Source organism: Embiotoca jacksoni, unplaced genomic scaffold, assembly GCF_022577435.1.
Source record: "Embiotoca jacksoni isolate LCO1_2020_lvr unplaced genomic scaffold, fEmbJac1.0.p SCAF_36, whole genome shotgun sequence".
Lineage (NCBI taxonomy): Eukaryota > Metazoa > Chordata > Actinopteri > Embiotocidae > Embiotoca > Embiotoca jacksoni.
The window spans coordinates 1,959,512-1,983,506 of record NW_027185388.1 but is presented as its reverse complement, the minus strand read 5'-3'; the positions used below and the strand labels follow the sequence as shown (position 1 = coordinate 1,983,506).

Sequence of the window (23,995 nt, the reverse complement as noted above, 5' to 3'; positions counted from 1 at the left end):
CTGGGCCTGGAGGAGAGGAGAGGAGAGGAGAGGAGAGGAGAGGAGAGGAGAGAAAAGAAGAGAAGAGAAGAGAAGAGAAGAGAAGAGAAGAGAAGAGAAGAGAAGAGAAGAGAAGAGGAGAGGAAGAGGAAGAGAAGAGGAAGAGGAGAGGAGAGGAGAAAAAGAGAAGAGAAGAGAAGAGGAGAGGAGAGGAGAGGAGAGAAGAGAAGAGGAGAGGAGAGGAGAAGGAGAGAAGAGGAGAGAAGAGGAGAGGAGAGGAGAGGAGAGGAGAAGGAGAGAAGAGGAGAGAAGAGGAGAGGAGAGGAGAGGAGCGCAGCGGCACTTAACTGGTTTTGTTGTGAGGGTCCGATGTGTGCTCTGGCTGGCGTTGCGGAGCCCCAATCAGGTGCCATTACACCCGGTGTTTGAGAATATCATTGGCTGGTGGGGAAAGGAGCTGTGCGCAAAACCAACCCCGCCGCTCACACTCGCCTTACAGAAGCCGAGCTGAGAACATCATCCGCTTTGAGCGCTTAGGCGCAGTGATTACATCCTCACAGAGGAAGATAGGAGGAAGGCTTGTTATTCTCCACTCTTTTCTTTTTTTTTTTTTTTAATAGAAGTTACGTGTGCTATCGATGTCGCCGCTGCGTAAATAGGACTTTTTACTGTCTTTTTTTCTGCTCGTGTGGGATTTCCTATTTTGTTTTGTGACTTTTTTTTTTTTTTCTGTGAATAAGGGGCAGTCTGTTCTGTGCACAGGGAGTGTTGGCTATGCGTCCTGGCTCCAGCCTGCAATGTTTTGCGCTGACGCCAAAACTCACAGACCGGTGCAGAATTGATTAAAACGGAGAAGCTCGGATCAAATGGCTGTGCTTCTCACAGCTGAAACGACACAATGTTCCACTGACCTGAAGCAGAGGAGAGGAATTTCAGAGTCAGACAGCCTTGTTGCTGTTTATTTCACTGCCTTTTTATGGACAGAGGAAATGGGAAATGCTCATTTCTTGTAGGAAAAAGGATTAACACTTTTTCCCCCCTCCCGTCTTTAAGTGCACTTGTACAGAGGCAGAGGAGATGATTTGGTTCTTTTTCCTGCTCTCCATCCTGGATGGAGCGGTCTCTCAGCTTCACTACTCCGTGCCAGAGGAGCAGGAACCTGGCTCTGTGGTTGGGAATATTGCGGAGGATTTGGGGCTGGACATCACCAAACTTTCCACCCGCCGCTTCCAGACGGTGCCTAGTTCACGGACACCTTATCTGGAGGTGAACTTAGAGAACGGCGCGCTCGTGGTGAAGGAGAAAATCGACAGGGAAGAAATCTGTAAGCAGACTATTCCGTGCCTATTGCACCTAGAGGTGTTTCTGGAAAACCCGCTGGAGCTCTTTCGCGTGGAGATCGAGGTGATGGATATCAACGACAATCCACCCAGCTTTCCCGAGACGGACATTTCCGTGGAAATATCAGAGAGCGCGATTCCCGGGACACGTTTCCCGGTGGAGAATGCCTTCGACCCTGACGTGGGCTCAAACGCGCTCAGCACGTATGCCATAACGAATAATAACTATTTTTACCTGGACGTGCAGACGCAGAGCGACGGGAACAAGTTCGCGGAGCTGGTCCTGGAGAAGCCGCTGGACCGAGAGCAGCAGGCGGTGCACCGCTACGTGCTGACGGCTGTGGACGGGGGCATCCCTCAGCGGACCGGAACGGCGCTCCTGGTCGTTAAAGTTCTGGACTCCAACGACAACGCGCCCACCTTTGACCAGTCGGTGTACACGGTCAACCTGCGGGAAAACTCCCCTGTGGGCACTCTGGTCATTCAGCTCAACGCCACGGACGTGGACGAGGGACAAAACGGGGAAATAGTTTATTCCTTCAGCAGTCACAACACCCCGCGGATAAAGGACTTATTCAACATTGATGGCAGGACGGGGAGGATCGAGGTGGCGGGCGAGGTGGACTACGAAGAGAGCAACACGCACCAGATTTATGTTCAGGCTAAAGATCTGGGGGCCAATGCGGTCCCCGCGCACTGCAAAGTGCTGGTCAAACTCGTGGACGTGAACGACAACACGCCGGAGATCGGTTTCAGCACTGTGACCGAGTCCGTGAGCGAGCAGGACGCCCCGGGCACCGTGATCGCACTTTTCAGCGTCGCCGACCGGGACTCCGGTGACAACGGCCAGATGAGCTGCGAGATCCTGGGAGACGTTCCTTTCAAGCTGAAATCCTCTTTTAAAAACTACTACACCATCGTGACGGACGGACCTCTGGACAGAGAGAACACCGATTCGTACACCATCACCGTGGTGGCCAAAGATAAAGGTCAGCCTTCACTCGCTACCAGCAAGTCCATTAAAGTGCACGTCTCGGATGAGAACGACAACGCGCCCCGTTTTACGCAGGCTGTTTATGATGTGTATGTGACTGAGAACAACGTGCCCGGTGCTTTCATTCACGCTGTGAGCGCGTTGGACCCCGATATAGGACAGAATGCGCTCATTACCTACTCCATATTGGAGTGTGACATACAGGGCATGTCTGTGGACACATATGTATCCATAAACCAGGACACCGGCTACCTTTACGCGCTGCGCTCCTTTGATTACGAGCAGCTGAAGGAGTTTAGCTTTATGGTCCAGGCTAAGGACTCAGGTGCTGCTGAGCTCTTCTCCAACGCCACTGTGAATGTGATCATAGTTGACCAAAACGACAACGCTCCCTCTGTCATAGCCCCTATTGGTAAAAACGGCACAGCCAAAGAGCACCTGCCGCGCTCTGCCGAGCCTGGCTACCTGGTCACGCGCATCGTGGCCATGGATGCGGATGATGGCGAGAACGCACGCCTGTCCTACAGCATTCTGCGGGGCAACGAGATGGGGATGTTCCGCATGGACTGGAGGACGGGAGAGCTGAGGACGGCCCGCAGGATCTCTCCCAAGCGGGACCCGCAGGGCTACTACGACCTGCTGATCGAGGTGAGGGACCACGGGCAGCCCCCCCTCTCCTCCTCCGCCAGCGTGAGTGTAGTGTTAGTGGACAGCGTGGTCGAAGGCCGCAGCGGGGATCGCGGCTCAGCCTCCAAGGCGAAAGAGACCTCCCTTGACCTCACCCTCATTCTCATCATCGCCCTGGGCTCCGTTTCCTTCATCTTTCTCCTGGCCATGATCGTGCTGGCCGTGCGCTGCCAAAAGGACAAGAAGCTCAACCTGTACACGTGCCTGCTCGCCGGCGACTGCTGCCTGTGCTGCGGCTCGTGCTGCAGCAGGCAGGCTCGTGGCCGGAAACAGAAGAAACTGAGCAAGTCCGACATCATGTTAGTTCAGAGCACCAACGTGACGTCAGGGGTCGGGCCCGTGGGTCAGGTGCCCGTGGAGGAGTCTGGTGTGGGCGGCGTGGGAGGGGGGTTCGGCTCGCACCACCACCAGAACCAGAACTCCTACTGCTACCAGGTGTGTCTGACACCGGAGTCCGCCAAAACGGATCTGATGTTCCTCAAACCGTGCAGCCCCTCGCGCAGCACGGACACGGATCACACCAACCCCTGCGGCGCCATAGTCACCGGTTACAGTGACCAACAGCCGGACATCATATCTAACGGCAGTATTCTCTCTAACGAGGTAAGAGAGGACTGAATCAGCTCCTGTTTCCCGGGGCACCACTTAACTCCCCATCAGATGCAGTCAAAAGTGCGCAAACCCCCCCCCCCGCAATTTCAAGGGTTAACCTCGTTTTATAATTCCTCTGGACATCAGCAGCTGCGTCTCCTTTATGTCAAACCGTGTTACCCATTCAGGTCACGCGCAGCAAGAAAAAAAAAAAAAAAAAAAAAAGTCTCCGAGAGATATCGGCAATTGACTTGGCTGTTCTGCTTTAGTGGCCTTTAATCATTGTCATGTGTAATGCTGATTGGACGTGTCAATTGGTAAATCTCAAGTGGCCTTTTAGTTTTATTCGCAATAGACTGCTGTCAGATCAACCTTTTACACCGTGCGCGAGAGGCTGAGCGAGACCGTGTCTGGAAATTTTAGACCTCTGGGTTGAAAGACACTTTTGATTTGAATGTATTTATTCTGCATCGAGTGATAGTGACTAAACCTGACCCACATATTAATTAAGACACAGGCGAGGGTGCACTGATGGAGGCAATCGTACAGAGGTAAATAAACAAATCTGCATATTTTAGGTGATATATTGTGCAAGTTGTGGAACCTATAATCACAGTGATCGTTGAGAAATACAGTGGCAGGACGAGATCATAAATAAATCAAAGTAGCAGGAACGTTGTGCAAAAAAAATATCGTCAAGAGCACATTTGACTGAGGTTTGGTTACAGGAGGACTTTAACTGCTTGTCGTTAAGCCTCCTCCCTCCCACAAAAAATGCAGTTGACATTTCCTCAGCAGGTTCTAAAGTTTAGGTGGTAAACATCATCAGAGGAACGGAGGAGACGAAGTGACTTAACGGTCTTGATGTGCTCAGCTCGTGGAGCTGTGGAGTTGGACCCTTTTTTTTTGTTGTTGTTGTTGTTGTTGTTGATTGCGGTGTGGCTGGAGCGCAGCCAGACAGCCAGTCACAGTCTTGCCTTTGCGCTGCGTTAAGTATTCCGTTCACGACCCGGAACGGCAGCACCGCGAACAAAGGTTGTTCAGTTTCAGCATCGGGCGGCTCAATCATTTACACATTCATTCGCCTCCCCCACCTACTCTCTCCCCCCACCTACTCTCTCTCCCCCACCTACTCTCTCCCCCCACCTACTCTCTCTCCCCCACCTACTCTCTCCCCCCACCTACTCTCTCTCCCCCACCTACTCTCTCTCCCCCACCTACTCTCTCCCCCCACCTACTCTCTCTCCCCCACCTACTCTCTCTCCCCCACCTACTCTCTCCCCCCACCTACTCTCTCTCCCCCACCTACTCTCTCCCCCCACCTACTCTCTCTCCCCCCACCTACTCTCTCTCCCCACCTACTCTCTCTCCCCCACCTACTCTCTCCCCCCACCTACTCTCTCTCCCCCCACCTACTCTCTCTCCCCCCACCTACTCTCTCCCCCACCTACTCTCTCCCCCCCACCTACTCTCTCCCCCCACCTACTCTCTCTCCCCCCACCTACTCTCTCTCCCCCACCTACTCTCTCCCCCCACCTACTCTCTCTCCCCCCACCTACTCTCTCCCCCACCTACTCTCTCCCCCCCACCTACTCTCTCTCCCCCACCTACTCTCTCTCCCCCCACCTACTCTCTCTCCCCCCACCTACTCCGTCCCCCTCGCTCTCGTCTCCTCTCGCCTACTCACTCACCGAGTGGATGCGAGCAGCGTCCGCCACCCCCGCCTCGCGCTACCACAGCTTCTCTTAAACACAGTTGACAACCAGAGAATGCACGTTTGATTCATTACGTGTTCCTCTTATTTAAACCTCCTTCTCTCGTGTATATTCATGTGTCTACTTGGTTTCACACGTGTGTTTCTGTGCGTTTCTCCAGACAAAACACCAACGAGCAGAGCTCAGCTACCTGGTGGACAGACCCAGACGTGTCAACAGGTAGCGACACACACACACACACACACACACACACACACACACACACACACACTGTGACACACATGCACGAGCACTCACTGAATTATCACCACATGAACAGAGCCTAGTGAGCCACATACCATCCAACAATCAGAGGACCTGTAACATCCAACAGGCCTCATGGATCCACATCCATAAAAATGAATATTATAGCCATCAATATGAATCCCATATCTTCCGCATTGTTAATTGTGGCTTTGAGAGGCTACATGGTTCCCAATGTATCCATAACCGCTCCTCTTCAATTTGGCACCAGTCCCATAACTGACAGACCGGCGTCTATTAAAGCTCTAATGCTGGATTTCATTACATGCCATGTGTAACATCCAATTTATCCTCTCGACGGCCACCGTGACTGTATTAATGGGGCGCTGCTTTCTGACTGTGCCTCTCTTTCTCTTTGCCCCTCTTTTCGTCCCCCCTCCCCATCCTCTGACTTCATCTTCTGCGTCCCAACACTCTGCCTCAACCTCCTCACGACTCTCATACCCCCACGTCCCTCCTCCTCTTATAGTTCGGCTTTCCAAGAGGCCGACATCGTCAGCTCCAAAGACAGCGGTCATGGTGACAGCGAGCAGGGCGACAGTGACCACGATGCCACAAACCGGGGTCACTCAGCCGGTGAGTTCCTCCACATCACATAATTACACCGTCATTGCAGCCCTCACTCACACACACACACACACACACACACACACACACACACACACACCCTCTGATCCTGTGTGTGTGTTTGCGGTACTGAATGGGATAATGCCGAACTGTTGGTGCGGACCGGTGACTTTTAATTTCCTTAATTTGAGAGTGTGCGAAGGCCCGAGCTCGGAGGTTGCTGGCTGGCATGAACAGGCCCCAGAGGTGTTGATTGTATTTCACAGCCGGGTGAGGAGGAGACTATTTGGGAGGGAGGAGAGGAGGGGAGGGGGGCAAATCTCTTTTCTTTTCTTTCTTTTGCCTCTTTGCTTCCCCCCCTTCTCCCTTTCTAACCCCGCTGCTGGTTCGGCACCGAGTGGTGCTGAAAGGACAGCGACTCGCGGCGAGGCAGCGTGAGGCCTGCAGTGCTTTAGTGGCACAAATCAATAGGTTCACTCAAGTGAAAGGAAGCGGCGTGGAGGCTAAATTGATATAATGAGGAGCATTTCAATCAGCCTCACAGTCTGCGTGTTGTACTGCCTTTGTTGGTTATAGATCCAGCTGATCAAACACATTAGTAGCTTTAGCATTCTTTGTTTTCGTTGGCCAAGTCCTTGTGGGTTTGGCATCAGCTGAGGCAAAACGTAAAATATCAGAATTAGCGAGCGTTTCCACATTCAGTCTCTCACCTCGGGTGTATTTACCCACTCTCATTTCAGAAGATTTCTTTGGATGAGGCTTTAAGGTCTTATCATAAGCCGCTTCTTGCTCTTTCTGAAAGTCTATTAGGCCAGTACCTGTTTATTGATCAAAGCAGAGTCAGCCAAAAAGTGGAGCAATACAAAAATCTCATTTCATATTGAACTGCCCTTTCCTGCTGAGGGATTGTTCCGCACGGCACGTGTGAGACCCATGTCTAGACCGGAGCCTGCCAAATATCATGTCAGCGCCGGGAATACAAATAGAAGAGATCAGATAGGTGTTGTAGGATAGGAAATGGCCCCCTCATTAGGCTCCGCTATGTTTGACATTATTAATGAAGAGAGCCAAAATAGAGAGCCAGTGTGCAGCAGTGGAAGTGTCGCTCCCTGGCCTCACTCGTGAAACAGGCCGGGGAGGTCAAACTGAGCAAGACTGAAATGTAGAATTGGAAGCAGTCCAAAAAAGAAAAAGGAAAAGCTCCCTTATTTTCTTTATCAGGAACAAATTGTTTTGTGAAATAAATATTAACACACAATACATTCCGGAGTTGGCAACTCTCCATCAGATGTGAATATCTGGAACAGTCATGCAGAGTTGGGCTGTTTTTCAAGCATGTCCTGCACTACTAAACATCCGACTATAGAGGAGAATACTCAAAAGGAAGGAAACAGGAGCGTATATGGCTGATATGTGATAAGCATCCTAACATATTCAGCGAGCAGGTAGTCCCAGATTTCATTAGGAAATCAGCCCTGACGTTGATCTCCGTGCCTGAGTCTGTATTTCGACACTTATTCTATCTGGCAAAACTGTCTTGAATTCATTCCTGCTGGTTAGCTCGCACTAGTTTACAGGCCTGAATTTCTGAACCAGTAACATGTTTCCTCAGCTTTCAGTTGGCTCCGAGCGTGCTCATTTGGCTCCGGCCTGGGAGTGGACGCGGTTGGTGCTGTGCTCTGTATTTCATATGGGGAAACCAACATTTGTTCATCATGTTGGATTTAGAAAGGAACAGCTTACCACTCCATGGGAGGTAATATCACACGACTGGTATTTTGGAAAGAGGGACACTTGAGTTTCAGAGACTTCTGTAAACAAAACCAGACAGAGTGGGTGTGTGTGTGGCTGTAAACGTATACCATTATCTGATTTAATATGTAGGTGTATACGTGATCCCTCTCTGTAATCTGCTCGCGTGTGTGTGTGTGTGTGTGTTTTGTCGAGGAGAAAACAAGGCTCAGTGATGATGTCTGTGTTGAGAAGGCACTCTCCTTAGAGACGCAGCTCTGAGAAGCTTAAATGAGATTCAGTTTAAGAGGCGAGTGGTAGCTACTGCTTGGCAATCTGCCAGGTATGTATTTCCTCTGTACAGACATACTTGGTGCTCATTTATGCCTCCGTGATATATTGGGATTGGAACGTTATTGTCTCGTGTGGCTCGCATGCTGTGTCTGCTCATGTTATTGTAGGCTGCTGCTTATATGAGTTTTGTGCTGAATTCCTAAGTAGGCAGCCAAACGACAAAGCCAAGACCATCTATAGACAACGTGCATTTTTCTGTTTCAGTGCTTCCCCTACCGTTGTCTTGTTTACAACAAACTACGAACTTACTCATAGAACTGCAGTTACTATTTATTTACTTACCGCCTGTGCAATTGTTTCATTTCAGTTCTGTGTTAGATTCGCTCATGCATTTTTGTGAAAGTGACGCTAATTAGTCGCAGTAGAGCAGAAGGTAGACTGTGTATAAAAGTGTTTGTAGCTTCCAGGTCTGAAAAATGACTGTCTTCAGCTGCAACACCACCGAGTGCCACTAGAGGTCGGCTCCAAAAAGCCACTGGCTCCACAGACTCCCATTCAAATTCTCTCATGAAATTCAAAGTTAATAAAATGTCTCCATCAGTTATCTCGGTGTTGTTAGCTAAAGTCACTCCTTATTAGTTTTCTGGCCGACCATCTGAAAATAATCCTTCATTCATTAGAAAACAAGCTTCAAAAAGCTGTGTTTTTTAGGGCTGTGTCTGTCAGTCAGGTTACGGCTATCGGTGGGCGGGACGTAGTGTTGGGTTTCCAATCAGATCCACCGCCTACCTCGCCCAAATATGGTCACAACCAGCTCCAAACTGCTCCAAACTAGCAAGATGACGAAGGCCAAAATCCGAACTCGACAATCCATGACGGCCGTTCACAAACCGACAGGTGACGTCACTGTTGGACATGTGCTTGAATCCTGTGTGTGTGTGTGTGTGTGTGTGTGTGTGTGTGTGTACTCCTTCACACACTCACAAACACACACACACACACACACACACACACACACACACACACACACACACACACACATTCTCTTCCTGGGTTTGTGGCAAGGTCTCATCCTTCATTCTGTCTCCCCCACACGTTGGCTCTCTGCAACACTCGGCTGATCAGTAATTCATTTCTAGAACCTTTGCATAGCAATTATCAAAGAGGTGTGTGTGCGTGTGTGTGCGTGTGTGTGTGTGTGTGTGTGTGTGTGTGTGTGTGTGTGGAGTGGGGGGGTAGAGGCAGGGCTTCCTCACGGGACCACCGCACGGTACACTCTCCTTTTTGGTGCACCTCGGAATATTTCAAATCAAGAGGGGAAACCATTTCCAGTTGGCATATCATCAACTACACCTGCCGTAGCTTCCCGCTCGGCCGCCCGTCTGACACTTTAGAAAATAAGTCTCCTGACGTGGTTTTAAATCAAAGGGACGCTTGCCTGTGAGGCTGGGATAGTACCGGATAACTTAAAAAAAAAAAAGTAGGCAAATGGCTTTTTTCTGAAAAGCAGCGTGTCTGGATCGAGCTACCGGAGCACCTTTTACATCCCCACACTCTCAATCCTTTTAAATTAGGCACTGTTTTCTCCATCATTTCCTTCATCATCCTAATAGGAGATGACAGGAAGAGTGAGCCAGAAAAAAAAGAAAACAAAAAGGTGACCGATATGAAGAGGATGAAATATTCAGCAGAGAAGAAAAAAAAAAAAGAAAAAGTGGCATCTCAGACACGTTCGATCAGCTGTGGAAGGCTGTGTGACGGGTGGGAGACTGGAAATGATCATTATCATGACGTTTGTTTTGGTGAGAACAACAGCCGTGACAAATGGGACAATTAAATCACTGTGGCAACGGTGTATTAGATGGCTGATTATGAATTAGTGGCGGGCACCGTGTTGCAGTTTCCCATGTCAGTGAGCTGTCAGAGGAATTTAGCACACAGAGTTTTGATATTCCCTCCTCACAGGCCTCGCTGACAGAACTGGGGGGGCTGAAGGACGACCGGTTGGTACAGAATTATGGATTTATGTCAAAATAATGTGGTATATTAATACAAATGCAGCCGGTGAGATCAATAGCAAAGTCTCAAGTTCAAGTTCAAAAGCTCTCGTAATAAAACTAACTTTAAAGGCCTTCAAAAGACAACAACTGCACTTAGTGATAAAATGACGAAAAAAATAAAAGAGGTCACTTGAAAGAAAAACTTGCGGTCAAAACAGGAACATCGTCAGTTTGCCTGTGCATGTTCTCGATTAAGTTTGTATATAATCTGACTGAAAACTGTTAAAAAAATGTCTCCCAGAACAAAAAGCGTCGTCTCAGAAATGCTTGTTTTGCTGCTGACCGTTTATTCTGCGCCGAAAATCTGAAACGCTTGAACGTTCAGCGATATTTTCCAGTCAACGAGAGTTCAAAAATGTTAACGGATAGGAACTATCACCAGCCGTCCAATCATAGTGGCGGAGGGGGCGGGACAGACGTGGATAACCACGGACACTTGCCGCTGATTGGTCCGCCCTTCAGAGCGACTGTGCAAATGCTCATACGAGCCGCGTTACCCAGACAGTCCAAAACCAGAAGATATTCAGTTTAGTATCATACAGAACAAATAAAAGCAGCAAAGCGTCAAATTAAGGAAAAGCCCGATCGCTTCACAAGAAGTAATGAGAGCAGAATGCTTTCAAAAATGTACAACCTCAAAAAGATCAGGGCCATGGTAGAAGTTTACAGGAATTACAGAGCAGATTCACAATGAGGCCTTCAAAACCCAGCAGCAGAGGAAAGAGCTAAAAGTAAAATGTACAACAACAAACAGGATACAAATGTTTTTTCACCCATTAAAAAAGCCATTTGCACTTTGTCTGTAACGGGTTGAGGTTTTATGTCTTTGTCTGACCCGACTAGTTTGTTGAATATGAGTAAAAGTAAATGACGGAGTAGAGAAAGGGACAGAGAGATCTGGCAACAAGTTTGATTAACTAATTGAAGAATACTTAGATTCTTCCAAAACAAGCTATTAAGAATGTTCCAGTTTCTGTGGCCTCTTTGTAGCTTTATAAAGGCTGACGGAAGAAAATATTCTGCGTAAAAATGAATGAAAACCACAACAAGAGCTGGTCTTGCAATGATTATCAAATACTCTCAAACATCTTGCCGAGCGTCCTGATGAATATCCTCTTGGGGAATAAATAGGATGTGCTCTTCTGAATGAACTAATTGTGTTTCCAACCCTGAAATGGATGAAAAAGAGGACACAAGTGTCCCTCATGGTCGCACATCTGAATCTGTTGGAAAGACAAGATAAAAAGAAAAAGAAAAGGGAGAAAGATGCTTTTAATGGTTTTATGTGAAGCACTTTGAATTGCCTTGTTGTTGAAATGTGCTATACAAATAAACTTGCCTTGCCTTGCCTCCTTGTTGCCTCAGAGAAATAAAAAAACAAAACAAGAAAAAGGCCTCGGAAACTTGAATGTGAAGCAGGAAGACTAATGGAAATCTCAGCAAAGTCAACAGGAGTCATAAACATGCTTTGGCCATGAGTAACACACAGAACATCCGCTCTGTCCAGATAATTAATGTCAGGGAACATCTGCTCCGGCTGTATGACGAGAGAAAAAAAAAGCCCATAAAGTCTGATGTGAGGATGCTCCATGCAGTGGTCTTCTGATCTGTGGCCGGTAGCTACCCGTTCTCGTCTGTAATAACATACAGAACATCAGTTTGGTGCATGAATGCATCATACAAGGACACAAGCAAGGAGTCTGGACTGTTTGTAGTTTTGGCTTGTTCCTTAATGTCGACAGCAGCAAGTTGATCACTGAGATGTGGAGATGCGTAAATGCAACATCTGATGTTTTCTTAAATGACATTTCCTGTCTTTGTTACTTCCGAATTAAAGTGATTTAGCTACTCAATCTGAGCTCGCCCTTCCTGCTGCAATTAGCTCGTCAGAGAGTGTCTCTGAAGGTGATAGGCTAATAAAAGGCTAAATGTATGCAACATGAAACCACCCTAAACTTTACTTATGTGAGAATAAACGCTCTGCTGAGCAGCTTCGGTCAACAATCACAAACACGGTTGAGATCAAGAGTTTTGTTTTTCCTCTAAGAGCTAATTTGACAAACTAAAAGTGTTCGAGAGCTACTCATGTTAAGTAACATTTAATCACATAGCTGAGCTCCACCCGAACCGGCTGAATCAGCTTCTTTTATGTGAACAAAATGGAATTTCTTCATAACAACAGCTTCAATTCAACAGCATGCGCTTTTTTTCTTCTTTACATTTTGAATCGAAGGAGGTATTTTCTTGTATATACAATTACAGAGATGTTCCCTAAACGCCTGCTGCGGTACACGCAACTCTTGTGTGGCCAAACTGGTTTGAAAGGGTTCAAATAAAGCGTTCTATTACAAGATATAACTGGGATAACCCGGTGTTGTATCTACGATTGGGACCCCCCTTCTGTGAGCTACTCAGAAATGTGTGGTGAGCTACTGGTAGATCCCGAGCTACAGGTTGGACACCTCGGGTTTAGATGACGGGGCGACCGTCTGTTTACAGTCCTCCATCGTAGTCCTTGTGTGTTTTTTGCATTTCATTGTAGCATTGGTGAGTTAAATTTAAAACTACGTAACCTCAGAAATGAGGACCAGAAATAAGAAAATAAACCAAATAAAAATGTAAATGTTTTAATGGTGCAGTCAGGAGGTCTCGGTGTCTACAGTACATCCGAATGTGTACAGCTACTTGTTTAAAGTCCTACTTGACTCTCCGTGTTCGACATTACAAGAGATCGGATCCACTTCGGTTGCTATAGTGATGATATTGTGCCCTGAAGTAGAAGTAGTTGACATAAACAAACCAAAGTGGAAAAGTAATGAAATGGGCTGGTTTTGTTTACTGCATGGCGACGTAGGTTATATAAAAAACAATGAGGCAGCATCAGTCCGCTCTGCTTTATTTCACCGAGCCAGTATCGCTGTCCAACGAGGAGACGGAGAGACGGACCAGCAGTGACTCACTAACGGCCATGTCTCTTTCACGAGGCATCGAAATAAAATTATGATATAATCTGATTAGAGCGGTCAGACTTCAAATGAATTTGCAAACAAGCAATTTTCTGTTTCGACTTCCTCGGACCAATCAGATATGCACACGAATCCGATTCTGACTGCCAGCTGGAAGATAACCTTAAACTTCCCTGAGTTTTTCTAAAGCACACAAAACAAGGATCAACAAGGATCAATAAAGTGTTAATCCAGAAGCGTTATAAAAGTGACATTAATCAGACACTTATAGGCTAAGTAGCCATTTTGGCTCCTCTTTCCCAGCTCAGTTACTGTGTGACAAACATTGAAAATGGGAGCTGAGGCAGAAACTCTGTCTCTGTCTGTCATCGCTGGACGTGGTGGGAGCCATCTTGTTCTGTTTTGGCCCTGGGAGGTCTCTGGTTTACTCATCATGGCCTCACCGGCCAACTCGTGTAAGGAAGCTACACTACTCCCCTGCCCTCCTGCACTGCTGTCCAAATATTGACGTTTTGTGTCTTGTACTCTCTCCGGGAGCGGTGGAGGACGAGATGAAACGCAGAGGTAGAAGGATAGAAGACACCCTCTACCTGAGGGATGAGGAAAGGGAAAAAAAAGAATAAAGAGAAGGAAGAAAGGAGCAGAGAGGATTAAATGTGACAGAAAAAGACAGAGAGGGACTGATGGAGACGGAGGGAGCGCAGCAGATAAATACAACCCCGCAAAGTGGATTCAAACGAGGCCTCGTGTTTTCCCGGGATTTGTTTTCTTTCATTTCTCCGCTCCCAACTTGCTGGATGTATGTCAGACAGCGCAATTAGTCAAATCACTCTGACGAGGGATTTCAGAAACACGCCGAGATGTAATGGGGGTGAGAAAAAAAAAGAAAAAAGAGGAAGTGGGGAGAAAAAAAGAACAGAAGTGCTGATTGCTTATTAACAAGTAGATTGTTTTTGTATTGTACAGCATCGTTTACATCCCCTCCTATCTGTCTGTCTGTCTGTCTGTGTGTGTGTGTGTGTGTGGTGTGTGGTGTGTGTGTGTGTGTGTGGTGTGTGTGTGTGTTCGTTCTCTGGCTGATGAGGTCACGATGAGAGATAGGGCTGCTGGCAGGGCCTGTCATTGCCAGTCACTGTTTTGCTTGTTGTTTTGCTTCCTGCCCGAGGAGGAGAAGGTGCTTCACGGGGATCAACAGCCACTCGGTGTCATGTGTGTGCGCGCACCGCCTGTCTGTCTGTCTGTCTGTCTGTCTGTCTGTTTACTTGCGTACATATTTGCATATCGCCACATTAAGAGGGTATTTTTAAGCGCGTGTGTGTGTGTGTGCGCGCAAACATATGTGTTGACGTTGGCGTTTTCTTAGTGAGTGAGCCGGCAGGCGAAAAAAAAAAGAAAAAAAGAAAGATAAAAAAATAAATCACAGTAGTTTGGAAGTTGTGACATGAGTTTCTCCGGCGCCTGATATACGGTAAACAGAGACTGCTGCAGACTATATTTACACATCATCTCCGGAGCGCCGTGCGCCTGCTTAATAATATACCGAGATATGAGCGGAAAATATGGAACAAACGGCGCTTTCTCTTAATCCTGCAGAGTTAACTTACTTCCTCTCTGCATGCAGGTGTGGGTTTGTGTATCCACGTGCTTTCTGCAGAGTTGTGTTTGAGTTATTTTTTTATTTTTTTGCACCTGTGCTTCGGCCTTTTCTGCTGATTTGTTTTTGCACATTTTCCAAGCGTGTGCATATTGTGGGTACTTTTATCCACCCGGAGATGATTGGAGGGCGCCCCGGAAAGGTCGATGTCCTCCTGTGTCCCGAGGAGGAAATTCATTTGCGAAAAAGTCCATTAAAAGGGCAAAAGGCCTACGAGGTGGGAATTAGCAGAAAACACCTTGATTTATAAGTGCCCAACCTTTACAGACACCATAAACATACATTAGCTCCCGGGGTGAAGCGGAGGCTACATTCAAGTAGATGCCACTCAAAACCTGAATCATCATTTGACTGCCGATCTCCTCGAGCACTCCCCCCCACCCCCCCCCCCCCGCCCCCCCCCCCCCCACGCAACCGGCCCCATGTTGTAGGTTTTTTTTTGTTTAGATAGCGTCGAATGCGTTTTTCTCCTCCACCGAGTCATGTTTTTGTTTTTTTTTTCCTGCTCCTACGTAACCACATCCCTCCTGCGCTACGTGGTGATAAAAAAGAAACGAACCCTTTGGCAGCCAAAAGCACCGAGTGCTGCTTATTTTGTGGGGCAGACAGACGAGACGGAGGGGTGGGGGTGGATAAACAAACCGAAGAGACAGCTGATGTCTTAAAAAGATGATGAATAAAACATGAAATATTAAGTAAAATATTAAATCAGGTAGTTATCGGCTCTTATCCGCAGAGCTTCTTTTTTTTTTTCCTAAATCTCCCTTTTTTCTGCAGTTTTACTCAAGTGAAAGCGAGATGCAGGTTCACGGTGATTTCTAAGTGTCCCATTGGAGAATGAGCCAACACTGTTGATTCTTATCTGATATAATCAACTCTTTCTGACATTGTCCACATTTATTTGTCTTAATAAGTTGGGAAAGACCCCACATGACCCTGAACAGTCACCTGATGAGCCGTTGATGACGTCTCGGCATGAGCGGGTTTAAAATACATAGAAGCTTATGTCGAATTGGATATTTTTAACTTCTCGTCTGGTAAATCCAAGTCCTCGCCCTCTCCGCCCGCCTCCGTCTCACCCCGCTCTCACCCCCATGTGTGAGGATCGGTTGCCTCCCCCCTCCCACCCCCGTCCGTTTCTGGCCGGTGCTCCTTCCATCTGTGCCCCCGCCCAGGTCTTCCCTCTGCTTCCTTATGGTTCCCGCAGTCTTGCCGATTCTCCCGCCTGCTGTCTCTGTCTGAAATCTGTGACTTTCCCCCCTGCCTCCCTGCCTCCCTTCCTCCCTTCCTCCCTCCCCCACACGTCTGTTTGGCCCTCGCTGTCCTCTTGTCTGCGAGCCTCATGTGTCTCCTCTGGCTCTCTGGTCGCTCCCCCGTGAGGCCCTGAATTAGCGGTCCACAAAAACACACACACAAAATAGAAACTGTCACAGTGGAAGGTCTGAGCCAACGGCATGCCTCTGCAGTTGGTAGTCGTGTGTGTGTGTGTGTGTGTGAGAGTGTGTGTGTGAGAGTGTGTGTGTGTGTGTGTGTGTGTGTGTGTGTGTGTGTGTGTGTGTTTTGGTGTGAGCGTCAACCAGCACTGACGTCAACCATCAGTTTGTGAACGGCTGTTATGAAGCCTCGAGTTCAAAATATGGCCTTCACCATCTCGCTGGTCCCGACCTGATTGGAAACCCAGCGATGCGACGTCACATAAACCCGACTGCACCACAGGCCTGTCAATCAAACAGACACGCCCCCGGAAAACACGGCTGTTTGAAGCTTATTTTCTAATTAATGAGGGATTATTTTCAGATGGACGAACAGAAAACTAATAACAAGTGACTTTAGCTAACAACACTGAGATAACTGGTGGAGAACTTTTATTGACCGAGAATTTTATGAGACTAGTTGAATGGGAGTCTATGGAGCCGGAGGCTTTCTGGAGACAACCTCTGGTGGTACTCGGTGGTATTGCAGCTTAAGGAACTTCCGCATCCGTCCTCATTTTTCAGAATCGGAAGCTACGAACACTTTTATATACAGTCAATGTTCTGGTCCTAAATATTATTTTCAGAGTGTTTGATCTTTTATTGGTTAAGTTCAGGACAACACACCTTCACTTTGACATTTTGCAGACAAATTATTGTTATTAGTTTTTAAGGTTTTTGTGTTTGGTTTCTTTTGTTGCATTTCCCTTTTAAGAAATAATTTTAAAACTTGTTATCCGGCTTTCCATAGGAAGAAAAAAAATCTAAGCAAAAATCCCCCAACAAATCCCATCTAAATCTCAGATTTATTGCTAATGCACCAACTCTATATAATTCCTGTTTACTTTCCTTGATAGAGATAATAGATTATGTCGGATTTCTATCTTCACTATAAGTAGATCTGCGCTTTACTGCATTATTTTACACAGATGTTTTCTTTAAGCATCTTTTTTAGCCGACTATAGGCGTAACTAATTACTTTAAATCTGCTGAAACATGCAGAGTAGACGGGAGTAAGTCTCTGCACTGAGTGACATCTGTAGGAGTGTGTGTCTCCTGACGGGCAAAAACAAGTTCACACACCGTCGACGGCGCTGCTGGTTCATTAACTCATTGTTTTTTTAGTTAATACGGGCAACTTTACACTGTTTTTTGAAGTTTTGAGTTTTTTGTTAAATTGGCATCATTTTGTAGGAACGTGTCTGAAATACGCAGACTGGTACGGCGGCAGCTTCCAGTCTGACGGAACAAACAATGTGCACTCTTTTTTTTTTTTTTTTTTACCAACCAGTGACACTTTCTTCTGTGCAGGTTTCAGATAATCTGTAATCCATGACAGGCTGATGTTTGGAGGATTAGTGTTAATATGCAAGGGGAGGGAGGGTAGCATGTGGAGGGGATGGGCAAAAATGTTTTCTTTCCAAAAAGCTCTTTTATACGATCATATTTCTTTATTTAAATAATTGTATTGATCTGTTCTGCTTATTAAAAGTGATCTACGGTATTCCCCATTGAGCCTGTGTCTCTGCAGCCTAATATGTATTGATATGTGCGCTTACGTTACGTTGTTTGTGCCCGCTTTTAGTAAAAGAGGAGCAGTGGCGTTATCAGTGGGATGGATCGGTAGAATAGATTTGTGTAAGTAGACCCTTTGATCTGGAGCCCTCTCAGCCTTCGGGGAATTACAGATTACAGATTGTCCGCTTTCTTTGTTTCTGTCTTTCCTGATGAAACGCGACTCTTCCCCTCCTCTCGTCCTGAACTGATCGTCTCCCGCTTTGATCGCAACCATCCCAAGGTCCGTTTTTTTCCTTTTTTTTTTTTTTTTCAACGAAGTTACCAGTTTGACGGGAAAAAAGAAACAAAAAAACGGGAAAAAACTGCTGCAGGGTCTCATTACTATGATGACTCTGTTCATGTATTTTGTTCTTTTATAATCTCTCGTATTCGTCTGCCCCCCCCCCCCTTCCCCTCTCCCCTCCCCCCACACACACTCTCTCTCTCTTTATGCTCTCTAAGAGAGTGTAATTAACATAACTGGTACCTCTTTCATTCTCTCCGTGTGTGTACGCGTGTTTGTTATTCTATTATATCATTTCAGATGTTAATTTGATCATTTCTTCTGTCGACGTTTTGTTTTTCCGCAGTAGCTGTCTCTCAATTACACACTTTGTCGAGGTTGTATGGCGGATGATTGACATTAGAAGTGTGATTAAACAGCCAGTGAATATTTTGTTGGAGGTTTTGTGGCACACTTCTTCAGATAATTATAATTTGTGTGTGTGTGTGTGTGTGTGTGTGTGTGAGGATGATAGAATATGGATTCACATTTTTGTCTCGGAGTTTCAAAATCAATTGTGAGTCTGAGGATGTTGACATGGAGGAAGGAGGGGGGGGGGGGGGGGGGGCAGGGAGGGCCGGTGGGGTGAGGGGGGATGAAATGTTTTCGCAACACCACATCACTTTGATTGCACATTTCATTCGGAATGAATAGGGTGAGGAGGAAAACAAACAATTCGCTTCATCAATGTTGGCCTTGTCTCTTTGATGAATAGCTTTTGCTGCACTTTTTCTGCTCGCGACATTGGCAAATGATTGCTAACTTGTGTTTCCCTCTTCTGGTTCTCCTTCCTCCATCTCGCTCTTTCCACTCCAAATATCCGTGCCGCTTTCTCCTCTCATGATCCCCTTCTCCATTTTTTTTTTTTTTTTAACTTATTATCCCTTCCATCGACGCAAATCCACATTTTCCGGCTTCTCTCCCTACCTCGCCACCACTTTCCATCCTCCATCTGTGTCCCTCCCCTTCGCCTGCAGGCGCCGACCTGTTCTCCAACTGCACAGAGGAGTGTAAGGCCCTGGGTCACTCGGACCGCTGCTGGATGCCGTCCTTCGTGCCGTCGGACGGGCGCCAGGGGCCGGACTACCGCAGCAACCTGCACGTGCCCGGCATGGACGCCACGCTGCCCGACACTGAGGTACCCTCCTCCGTCAACCTCCCTGACCAACTCACCATGACCTCGTCCGCCGCCTCGTCCAACGATAGGTCATTCTCCACCTTTGGCAAGGACGGCCAAAGGTCACAGTCACACCACAGCCTTCACCATCACCTCCATCAGCAACAGCAGCAGCAGCAGCAGCAGCAGCAGTACAGCTCCAGCACGCTAGAGAGGAAAGAGTATGATAGGGGGACCCTACCATACAAACCCACCTTTCTCTGTGAGTATCAGTATGAAAAATCCCTGGAACCTTATGACTTCGGTCTGGTCCAGTACAGATACTAAAAAAGGAGGGGACCATGAATCTGTCTCTTGATTCTGATCTGGACTTTTTTATGTTGTTCATCAACTTTGATTTCTTCTATTTTGAAGGAGTTTTGAAAAAACACGGCTTTATGTTTTGTTGTATTGTTTTTTTTATGTAAATTATACTTTCTTTTGTCGAATGTAAAAATGTAATCTATGGCTAACTCCCCTTCTCCAAAACCCACCTAAAAAAAAAACCTTTTTTATCTAACCCCACCCTAACCCCTTAATGCTGCTTGTAATCATGTGACTTATTCTAAAATAAACTCAATTTGAATTGGACTCCAGTTAATCTGCTGTGGCCCATTTTTCTTTCTTTTATTTTTACATTTCTCTAAATTCCCCCGCCCACCCCCTTCAAAAATCCTTTTTATCTGATGCTCATATAAGCAAAGGTCATCGACACAAGCACACTTCATGTTTCTACCAAAGCCATTTTCACACACCGACAATTAAAACTGCGGACAAAACACGATTGGAGCGCACAGAGAGGAAATAAAAGACAGATCATCTCATGATTTAAAGGACATCTTTTTCCATTTGCTGAACAGCCGTTCAGCTCGATGACTTCCCTACTGAATAGCTCAAAGGGTGAAATACACAACCCACGCTTCTTCTTCTTCTTCTTCTTCTTCTTCTTCTTCTTTTTCACAAGGACTGAAGCCCATTTTGTTCTAAAAAGGAATTCTTGAGCGCATATACTCGCCTGCCTGCCGATCAATGCCCGACATGAAGAAGGGTTGGTGAGTTGGGCTGTCAACCACAAGGTCAAGATTCTTCAGTTGGGAAAAGTCTCGCACACAAGTTTCATGCGAGGAAGAAAGGAAACTATTACAGAAAAAGAGTAAATCTAATTTGACCACTGAAACATATTGATATCCTTTTGGTGTCAAATTCAATTTCTGAAAGTGATTCTTTAGTGAGAGAGGAGGAAAAAAAAAAAAAAAAAGAGTGGCAGGACACTTCATGCTGCCGTCAATTGCTTTCCAAGCTCCCACATTACATGAATATTCTATTAGCTCTAAGAGTAGAGAATGGATTCGATATACACATTCAGTGGAGAAGTCATTTCCAGTCAAGTCACCGCCATGTTAACCCGCCATCCTCCATGATACTGCATGCCGACTGTGGGGCTGTCTAACAGGTAAACGATGAGCACCATAACCTGCTTCTTTTTTCTTTTCTTTCTTTCCTCCCCTCCCTGTTTGTAACTTAACAGAGCCAAGCAATCTTCCTCTTGCACATCAGGTCTGTGTGAAAAATAATTGGTATTTAGCCTTTAGGTGCTGGAGCCTGTTTTGCTCCAAATATAGCTGCCTGCACGTCTGCTCATCTCGTCTGCCTCGCAGGGTTAGGATAAATGCACTCCATATTCGCTCGGTCCAAAACTTTATTTTATTTCAATTTACTTTTTTTGATGTACGATTTTTTTCTTTTTCTTTTTTCTGCTCTGTTGAAATAAATGGACCCCACAGCTCTGCCACAGCAAAGGGGTCTGCTGCTCATCAGTCTATGAAAACAGGAGAATACTCCCAGAGGCTGAGGCTCTAATAACCAAAGGGCATTATGTTCTACTTTTAAAAATAGCATTGTGTGCCACTATGGCAGCGCTCTGATCACCAGGGTTGCCTTGATAAAGCATTTATAAATGTTTAATGATCCATTTATAGATAATTAATGAAGCAATTAGAGCTCTTTGTATTTTTCTATGCATGCATTATGTAGACACCAAATTTTGAACATTCATCTTCACTGATGGACATGTTTTTTTTTACCCAATTCCCAAATTAGTTTTACAATTATGCTGTGAGGACCGGCCTTCAGGGTGTATAAATAACTTCACAAGGAGTTCTTTGTGGCACGTATCCTTCAGGAGGATGATATTTCGAGCCGATTGTGTCACTAAAAAAGCCTCGAGGGAAAGGGTGTCATTTGTCTTAACGAGTGTGTTCTCTTGTCTCTTTCAGCCCGCAAAAGGATTTGCTAGCTCGTTCCACGTGGACCTGTCGGAGACAGCGTGAATTTCTGTACGAGACCACCAACACTGATGCTAGAGACAGCGAAATGGAACGAAACTAAATGTCAACCTGGACAACAGCAACCTTGGTTCAACTTCATTATCTTGGGTGGCGAACTGTAACGAAGCCTTGGCAGCGGCCGCGGAGGGAAGGGAGGAGAAATAAATACTGAGTAGCTGTAAACCTCGAGATAACTAAGGAGCAATCCAAGGCCTTATTTCTCTCAGCGGGACTGAGACCGGGGCCGAGACTCTCAACCATGATGAAGATTATAATGTCATCAGCAGACAGAAGAAAGGAACTGGAACAAATAGAGGAGTACAAAGCGAGCGAGCCGAAGACGGACCGATTATCTCACAGGAGGTGGTTTTTTTAGTTTTTTGGGGGGGGTTTGGGGTTTTTTTTGACTTGAGGACTTAGCCTCTAGAAATCTGTGTGTGCCTGTTTACATGAAGAAGAGAAAAAAAAACTAATGTTTCTGTACAAACTTCAACAACCAACGTCACATGGAACCCTTTAGCTATTTCTATGGTCACCACTAAGCCAGCTGTACAGAGACCGTGTGGGAGGGGGAGGGGAGGGACAGCGAAAGACTCAGCGAGAGACAATTAGACGGAGTGCGAGCAGGTGTTGTACAGGTATAAAAAATAAAAAAAAAAAATCGAAGGACGTGGGGTCGAGCAGAGATAATGTGCAGTACTATAAAATTCTGTATTTCCGGTTTTTTGACTTGACTGTCTTTATATAACTTCTCTTTTTTGTTTCCGTTGTTCTTACTGTGTGGTTAAAGTGTGCAGACTCTAAAAGTATTCCAACTTACAGTTACAGACGGGAAACGTGCGGTCCAGAAGCCGGGTTCAGTCCTCTTTTTCGAGTCGAGCCACCTCAGGAAGGAGATTCGAACAAAAACCCTGCAGAGGAAAAAAAAAAAAAGAAAAAAGCAGCTCATTGTTCAGTTGATCAAATAAAAAAAAAAAACACTAATGAATGTTCTCGTTTCTCGAAGTTGTAACTAACGGTTCAAAAAGTTCCTTCCTGAGCTGACTGCAGAGAAAGTGAAATGATCCTTTCGCGGGGGGTGGGGGGGGGTGGTGGTTCCCCTTGACGCCTTTGGCCTATACATAAACAATCAGACACATTCAGTGGTTTATCATGTGTGCAAAGTGTTTACTGTGCTATTTTAAAAGCTTATAAATGAATATAAATCTATATATATAACTATATATATACAATATACTTTTTTTCTGAAAACTGTGTAACCATTGGTTAGTTTCTACACCTCATAATGTCATTCAATCGAATAATACCAAGTGCTACAAAATCAAGACGTATATCGATTAAAACCGAAGGAGGCTCAGCCTCACGAGCGAACCCCTTCGCACCAACCACGGATTAAGTTGATGTTCTTATTTGATTGTTACTTTTCACCGTTTACAGATGCTGGGCCTTGTTGTGTGTAGCTAAGACACCAGTTGAGTTGTTTTGGCCTGTTGTGTATTTTTACTAGCAGAATATTTGATCATGTACAGGAAAAAGGGGGTGGGGAGGGATTGGGAAGGGGGGGGGGGGACTATCACAATCCAGCAAGATATCAAAAGGTTTTTACAACGCTACCAGAAGAGAGGTAGACACAGATACATATGGACAAAATCAGGCAATACACAGTGAGGAGCGGAGTATTGCGCGCACACACACGCACACACACACACACACACACACACACACACACACACACACACACACACACACAAAGGTCAAGTGGTGATAAATAAACAGTGTCATTGAAGTTCTCTGAAGTGTGTTTTGTTGCGTTCCACATGGAATCAAATCGAATGCGGTTTGTCTTGTTTACCATCTTAGTTCAGCTCGTGAGCATGTTACCGTTGGCCAATTACCACCAACGAATAACAGATTTATAGAAAGGTTAAAGGCCGAAATAACACATAATTTAACTACAAAGATCACCATCTTTCTCCTTTGTATTTGCGCAAAATTTCATGGCAATCCATTGGACGTTGGTTGAGATATAAAAAAAAAAAAGAAAAGAAAAAAAAAGAAACACAAATGTGTGACTTGGATTCATCGTCTGGGAACCAGCATTGACTGTAAGAAGAAAAAAAATTGGGGGATAATCAAAGCCAGTTGGACTCAAAGGGAATACGAATGTCTCGACCTAATTTCATGGCAATCCTTCCGATAGCTGAGGAGATATTTTACTTAAAACCAAAAATGAGAACTAGCTGCTGGTGGAAATGGAGGAAAAGACGGGGGATCAGCAAAATCATTAAGGTTCATCCTCTGTGGACCGTGAATGTCTGT

The 23,995-nt window shown here is 46.1% G+C and overlaps 1 protein-coding gene across 2 annotated transcripts; it reads left to right on the top strand.

Annotated features, from left to right (window-relative positions):
- The first annotated feature begins 479 nt into the window (after positions 1 to 479).
- Positions 480 to 23,212, top strand: pcdh10a (protocadherin 10a). Of its 2 annotated transcripts, none has more exons than XM_069165865.1 (5): positions 480 to 3,603; positions 5,467 to 5,525; positions 6,079 to 6,185; positions 19,171 to 19,331; positions 21,626 to 23,212. In XM_069165865.1, exons 1-5 carry the CDS (start codon positions 1,057 to 1,059, stop codon positions 21,677 to 21,679), a joined length of 2,928 nt encoding a protein of 975 aa, XP_069021966.1. In that variant the 5' UTR covers positions 480 to 1,056; the 3' UTR covers positions 21,680 to 23,212. The 2 variants fall into 2 exon arrangements, with proteins under 2 accessions (XP_069021966.1, XP_069021964.1); XM_069165863.1 differs by having other exon boundaries at positions 19,171 to 19,572.
- The last annotated feature ends 783 nt before the right edge of the window (positions 23,213 to 23,995 follow it).

Excerpts from the sequence above, each read along its gene's own strand:
- pcdh10a (XM_069165863.1), top strand. The coding sequence starts at position 1,057 with ATGATTTGGTTCTTTTTCCTGCTCTCCATCCTGGATGGAGCGGTCTCT. Across the intron at positions 3,604-5,466 it reads GCAGTATTCTCTCTAACGAG|ACAAAACACCAACGAGCAGA; the intron begins GTAAGAGAGGAC and ends GCGTTTCTCCAG. Across the intron at positions 19,573-21,625 it reads ATACAAACCCACCTTTCTCT|CCCGCAAAAGGATTTGCTAG; the intron begins GTGAGTATCAGT and ends TGTCTCTTTCAG.